The following is a 7,437-nucleotide window of genomic DNA, read 5'->3' as shown; positions in this document are numbered from 1 at the left end:
TGATCCTAACCTGTATACAAGCTATGTATTTAAATGGATGAATCAGTGAATAGAGAGGCAGATTCAATGAACTTTTTATCCTGTAAAAAATTTATTGTCCATCTATTTTTCTAGGCATTTGGAATAAGGTACAGATGAAACAATTCACTTCTCTCATGTAGCTTATATTAGTGTGTGTGTGCACATGTGTGTGCTTGCACATGAGATAAACAATCAACAAATGAATATATACTATGTCAGGTGGTGATAAGTGCTATGACAAAAAATAAAGCAAAAGAGGGAAATGGAGAATAAAGACAAGTTTCTGCCAGCGTGGTCAGGGAAGGCTTTTTTAGAAGTGCTATTTCCAACAGCTGAGGATTGAAGTCAAAGAGAAGTTATAGAGATGATTGAGAAATAAATAATTCCATTAAAAAGACCTGAGCAGATAAAATTCAAAGCAGGTCTTTATTAAAGCTTCGTACAAGCCCAGGGCTGGAGAAAGCAGCAAAATATCCTGGGAGGTCATTTTACACAGCATAGTGGTGGTGGTTTTAAATTCCAGGGTAATGGAGATAAGTCAGCCCTGAAGTATCCCTGCTCTGTCTTTGGCTGGTTTGCTGGGGTGCCGCCTGCTGCATGGTCCTGGCAGGCTCCAGGGGAGAGGCAGCACCACCCAAAATATACAACATCACCATCTAAATGCACCTCTGATTCATTGAACCAAATAAAAATCGAATATAATCTTCTATGCATCCACAGATCAGCCCATGTACTTGCTTTCCTGGGACTTTGCAAGGGAAATGTGTTTTTTTAAACGTCTGGGGCTGAGGTCCACTGAAGGACCCATGCATGTCGCTCAGATGTTTTGTTGATGCCCAGGTGGTAGGTTGAGCACTTAGACCACCTGACTCAATGTTGTCTAAGAGGAAAGTCTTGAGAACATGACACCTAATTGGAACTTTTGTTACTAAATCTTTGTGAGAAAATGCATTGAGAGACATCCACAGAGCACAGTGTTGGTGAAAATGATTAGATGTTTTGATTCCTAAAGCAAAGGAGTTCTTTTTTAAGAAAAAAAAAATCAAGTAGGTGTTGAGTGGCCTCTACTATCACTAGAGTTTCTAAACAAGGCTGAAATTCACCCACTGGTGCTTTGGATCTTTTTACTATAATCACTTCTCTCCATGCCTGGCCTTTTTTTGCTTTCCCTTCCTCACTTCCTCCCTTCCTTCCTTCCTCCCTCCCTCCCTCCCTCCCTCCCTCTTTCTATCTTTCTTTCTTCCTTCCTTCTTTCTTTCTTTCGTTCTTTCCTTCTTTCTTTCCTTCCTTCCTTTCTTCCTTTCCTTCCTCTCTCTCTCTCTCTTTCTTTCTTTTCTTTTCTTTTCTAATTCATTCAGTAGAGGTACACAAACCAGCAAAGCCACATCCAGGACAGCTGGTTAACTGATACACCTTGAGGTTTTTGAAAACAAAAGAGCTGAACATTTCCTTTGTGCCAAAGGAGAGGAAGTAGAGGTTGGCTAAGATGCTGCACTTTATTAAGAAGCCCATTTAGTCAGAATGATTTCCTGACTGAGGAGGTAAATTACCCGTTCAGTCCTTCCTCTACTGATCTGCCCAAAGGCCAATAAAATATAGATTCTGTCTCAGAAAACTGAGACGTAAATAAAAGTTTGTTAAACTAACATTTCATTAGCAATGCAGCAGAAATGTCCATAACCACTACATCTGAGAAGGCATCATCATCTGTTTCCCTGTCTTTGAGGTGATACTCCTCACAACTCTTGTGAAGTTTAGATAAACCCCCAGATGTTGCTGTTGGTATTATTGAAGGTTAGTTCTTCTTCTTTCTTTTAAAATCCTACCCATTCTTCCAGGTTCTTTTTATTTTTTATTGTTTTGGTCCTGCAGTTTGCAGGATCTTAGTTTCCTGACCAGGGATAGAACCTGGGGCCCCGGCAGTGAAAGCCTGGAATCCTAACCACTAGGCCACAAGGGAATCCCCAATGAAAGAGTTTTGTTTTTGTTTTTAAATTTAGTTTCCATACATTACCATGCGGTTTCTTTTTATTTTTAATAAATTTTTATTTATTTTATTTATTTATTTTTGGTTGCATTGGGTCTTCATTGCTGTGCATGGGCCTCTCACCTCGGTGGTCTCTCTTGTTGCGGAGCATGGGTCCAGGCGTGCGGGCTTCAGTAGTTGTGGCATAAGGGCTCAGCAGTTGTGGCACACAGGCCCAGTTGCTCCACAGCATGTGGGATCCTCCCGGACCAGGGCTCGAACCCATGTCCCCTTCCCTGTCAGGTGGACTCCCAGCCACTGTGCCACCATGGAAGCCCCCCAGTGAAAGAGTTTTGAGCACCTGCTATGTGCCACATGCAATGCCTACGCCACTTACACAAAGATAAATAAGGCCCTATTCCTGGAGATGATCGTAAACTATGAGACAGAGATACACAAACACAACTAAGAACAACGCAAGTCGGTGTGCCATAGCCAGGGCCAGGCACTTTCTCAGGAACACCGTGTATCTGGAGCCTTTGTTCATGCTGTTTCCAGAACTGATTCTCTTTTCCTCTCCACCTATCCAGACTGTATTCAGCTTCCATTCCTGGGTCCACATCAAGCTTTTCTATGAAAAGTTCACTGAGTCTTCCTCCTTCCATTTTTTCCCTTTCTTTCTTAGCATTTTGTCTTCTTCACATTTCCTACATCATTTGGAGTTTTCACTGTACAAAACAGCAGTTTGCTGTAGACTGTTTTACAGAAATGTGTATCATTTTACATGCATTAGTTTTGTCTTCTTCATCAATGTGTAAGTTTCCAGAAGACCAGACGTCTCCTCTGTATTCTGTGCCAAACTTAATGCTAAAAGTACAGCTAAATATTTATTGTGGGGTTGGGTCTGCCATTCTCATTTGGCTACCTTTGCTTCTAAAATCCTGATTGTTAAATTCTCCCATAGTTCAAGCGGGATCAATTTATTTCACAACTGTAATTTGTTTTGTCACATCTAGATTCAATGAGCTGAAGGCAATGAGTTGCCTTAAATTTCCAGGCCAGATGTGATATTTCAAATCTAATAGTGTTCTTACGTAACACCTAATACATGCTATTCGGGACATGCAGTTTTTTACTTTCTTTTTTATTAGTGTGATAAATATTAAGTGTCTCTGCTTATAGGCCAGGCATGTTTTGTTGTGAAAGAAAAGGGTGTATGTGGTCAGAAGTAAAGGAGTCACAACTAGAAACGAGCTCCACTATTGTCTTTATTTCTTTCAACCCTTATGCTTCAAAGCTCCTTTGCAGTGAATTCTGGGACTGGGTTTCTCATGTCGGGCCGTTTCCTGGGTTAAACTCCTATCCCACTTTCCCCTCAGGGCCTCCTCTTCAGCTGTGACTAAACGTTCAGTATTTCATCTCCTAGATACTCATTGATGTGATCCTAAGCCAATCACTCCATTCAGTTGAACATTCTCTGAGCTCAATTCTCTCATATGAAAAAGGAATGTTATTGCACACCGTTGAATTAATAATGTAAATGAGGGACTTCCCTGGTGGTCCAGTGGTAAAGAATCTGCCTTCCAAGGCAGGAGACGCAGGTTCGATCCCTGGTTGGGGAACTAAGGTCCCAGAGGCTGCAGGGCAACTAAGCCCGGGTGACACAACCACTGAGCTCGGGCACCTCAACTTAGAGAGCCCACGGTGCCACAAACTACAGAACCCACGCACTCTGGAACACACGCGCCACAACTAGAGAGAAGCTGGTGCGCTGCAGCGAAAGATCCTGCGTGCCTCAACGAAGATCTGGCAAGCCGCAGCTAAGAACCAACGCAGCCAAAAATAAATTAAATAAATAAATAAGTAAATAATAAATCTTCCAAAAAAAAAAAGTAATGTAAATGAGAGCTTTCTTGCTCCCCAGCCATCTTGGCAGCTCCTCGAAAAAGTCACTGGAGTTGCTCAACTCTAGGCTCCAACTCGTTATGAAAAGTGGAAAGTATGCACTGGGGTACGAGCAGACTCTGAAAATGATCAGACAAGGCAAAGTGAAACTGGTCAGCCTTGCCAGCAACTGCCCAGCCTTGAGGAAATCTGAAATAGAGTATTATGCCATGTCGGCCAACACTGGTGTCCATCACCACACTAGCAATAATATTGAATTGGGCACAGCGTGTGGAAAATACCACAGAGTACGCACACTGGCTCTCATTGATCCGGGTGATGCCGTTCTCATTAGAAGCACGCCAGAACAGACTGGTGAAAAGGAAATCATGCACAATTTTTCTTTAATAAGACTGGCCAAAGCTTTTTTTTTTTTTTTTAAAAAAAGAATAATAATAATAAGGTAAATGAGAGAAGCATTTTCTGGACCTTCAGGACCTGTGCAAACATCAGATGTTACCATCATCACCATCATCATCTTCATCATTGTTATTATCTCCATCACTACCTTGTTTGCAAAGTTACTTAAGAAGGGTGATGGGATGGAAGGAATCCTGGTAGATATTACTACCGCTCCCCAGCATCAGCTCCCCTCTACCCCCTGAGCACTTGGAAGAAAAGACTTTTCAGTTGCCTTTGCAATTGGTGGAGCCCCGTGACGCTCTCTGATCAATGGAGTGGGTGGAAGGGGCCAAAGTATTTAATAACTGGTGCCTGACACTTTCTCCTTCTTTTTCTTGGTAAAGTGACTCAAGAGGCCTTGTGTTCCAGAGAGACAGAGCTTCTAGCAGCTGGATCCCTAAGTGGCTGTGTGCAGCAGAACTTCCTGCCAACAATGTGGGACTTGTACTGTGAATAAGGAATTAACTTTTGTTGTATTGAGTCACTGAGATTTAGGATTGGTTGTTGCTGTAGCATACAACAGCCTAATACACCGATACACTGTGACAGACCAACGGATAAAGAAATCCTGGATGTAGCTGTGGCCTAACTACCTGTATGTCCTTGACTGAGTGGACTAACGTATACCAGCTCTAAGGTCCCTTCAGCTCTGAGATCTCTGACATTTCAACACGGCAAAGCAATCCCATGCCAATGACAGAGAAATGTTACCTATCATTTAAGGAATAAAATGAAATTTCAGCTTATAGAAAATCATCTCAGAGAATGAATCAAGCTAGAATAACTTGTAGAATTGAGACAATATTTTTTTAACTGTTTTATACACACACCAGCCTTTTAAAGAGAGGGTGTCAAAATAGTTGCCTTAAGGAGAATCAGTGACTCGTGGTCATTATTATGAACCTTAGTTATTTTACAGTGATGGCCTCAGGGCCAGTGACGAGTATAAGTCTCCTTGTTACTCACAGTGGCCTAAGGCTCCCATGTGATCTGAATTTTTGTTATGAATTTTTTACAGTCTCTTTTGTGCCAGCCGTTACCTTTCATTGCTGTCAATGTCCTGATCATTTGCAGCAGCTCGTCCCCCAACTTTTATTGGCTGTAGAGGTAGAAAGCAGATATCAGACTGTTAGAATTGTACATGATGGTTAGGATATATAGGGTCTGAGTAAGAGGTTAAGAAGCTTTCCTAGGAGTAAAGCAAATAGGTCCTCAACATGAACTTTGTAGCTTCTAACGATACACATCTTTTTGCTTCATTTCTTATTCTCACTAATATTGCACAAAGGTGAATTTTCCCAGTAACTGGGGTCTGGTAGACAGTGTGCTAATGTGTTTGATTCTCTACAGCAGCCCTAGCAACATAGATTCATAATTAAGTTGCTGATATGGGCCTGACAGCTTCAGAGAGAATTCTCAGGCCATTTGCCAAAACTAACATCATGGGAAGAACTAAATAATTTGTTTCTCATGACAATTTGGTGAAGCAATATACCATAACAATTAAGTGTGTCTGTCAGTGCTCAGAGCCCAAGTGCACAGAGCTTACCCTTGCAAGCTCTGTGAACTTGGGCAGGTAAATCCACCTCTTGGTGTCTCCATTTCTCCTTTTTAAATTGTGAGTAATCAGCTGAATGAGTAGTGTGTTGAGTGCTTAGAAAAGTTCCTGGCATTGTCAGCACTCAGTAAATGTTAGACTTGTAATAATTCTTTTTCTCGGTCCTTTTAGTATACTTACTGTATTGGTCAGGGTTCTCCAGAGAAACAGAAACAATGGGATATAAGTGATATAGAGAAAGATTTATTATGAAGGATTGGCTCATGTGACTATGGAAGCTGAGAAGTCCCACAATCCGCTGTAGATTGAGGAGGACCAAACTGGAGGACCAAGAAGGCTGGTGATATAGTTCTGTACCAAACCTGGAGGTCCGAGAACTGCAAGCCGATGGAGTTAAGTGCCAGCCTAAGTCCGGGGGCCTGAGAGCCAAGAGCATCCATGTCTGAGGACAAGAGAAGATAGATGTCCAAGCTCAAGCAGAGAGCAAATTCGCCCTTCCTCCACCTTCTTGCTCTAGACAGTTCCTCAACAGATTGGATAAGGCCTGCCCACCTTGGCGAGGGGAATCTTTACTCAGTCTACCCATTCAAGTGCTAATCTCTTCTGGAGGCACCCTCACAGACACACCCAGAAATAATGCTTTACCAGCTCTCTGGGCATCCCTTAGCCCAGTCAAGTTGATATTAAATTAACCATCATATTTACAATTATCAACATTAAGTGCTACAAAGAGTATAATGGTATCCTCTGATTAATCTGTTAATTTTTCATTGGTCACTCTGTTAGGGTTCTCCAGAGAAATAGAACCAATAGGATGATTGTATATAATATAGTATATAGATAGATTTATTTTAGGAAATTCATCACATGATTATGGAGACTGACAAATCCAAAATCTGCAGTGTGGACAAGCAGGCTATAGACCCAGAGGAGAGCTGATGCTACTGTTCTGATTTGAAGATCATCAGGCTGAAGACTCAAGAAAGAGCCAATGTCCGAGTTCAAGTCCACAGATCATCTGCTGCAGAATTCCCTCTTGTTCAGGTAGAGGACAGTCTTTTGTTCTAGTTGGGCCTTCGACTGATTGGGTGAGGCCCACCCACATTACAGAGGATAATAGGCTTTATTCAGAATCCACCGATTTAAATGTTAATCTCATCCAAACCACCCCCCCCCACACACAGAAATAGCTGGAATAATGTCTGACCACAGATCTGGGCACCATGGCCCAGCCAAATTGACACATAAAACTAACAATCACAGGGCTTCCCTGGTGGCGCAGTGGTTGAGAGTCCACCTGCCGATGCAGGGGACACAGGTTCGTGCCCCGGTCTGGGAGGATCCCACATGTCGCGGAGCAGCCGGGCCTGTGAGCCATGGTCGCTGAGCCTGCACGTCCGGAGCCTGTGCTCCGCAATGGGAGAGGCCACAACAGTGAGAGGCCCGCGTACCGCAAAAAAAAAAAGAAAACAACAACTAACAATCACAGACACATATCATGTCTCCTTACTGGGCCAGTCTCTTCAACTGGTGGCTTGAATCTAGC

The 7,437-nt window shown here is 42.6% G+C and overlaps 1 protein-coding gene across 1 annotated transcript; it reads left to right on the top strand.

Annotated features, from left to right (window-relative positions):
• Positions 1 to 3,504: 3,504 nt before the first annotated feature.
• Positions 3,505 to 6,143, top strand: LOC307182396 (large ribosomal subunit protein eL30-like; the record flags this gene model as incomplete). Its single annotated transcript, XM_079913622.1, has 2 exons — positions 3,505 to 4,287; positions 6,063 to 6,143. Exons 1-2 carry the CDS (start codon positions 3,889 to 3,891, stop codon positions 6,141 to 6,143), a joined length of 480 nt encoding a protein of 159 aa, XP_079769748.1. The 5' UTR covers positions 3,505 to 3,888.
• Between the last annotated feature and the right edge of the window lie 1,294 nt (positions 6,144 to 7,437).

The sequence above is a fragment of the Stenella coeruleoalba genome (assembly GCF_951394435.1).
Source record: "Stenella coeruleoalba genome assembly, chromosome: 2".
Lineage (NCBI taxonomy): Eukaryota > Metazoa > Chordata > Mammalia > Artiodactyla > Delphinidae > Stenella > Stenella coeruleoalba.
The sequence above is the reverse complement of the archived record's forward strand: the minus strand, read 5'-3'. Positions and strand labels throughout refer to the sequence as shown.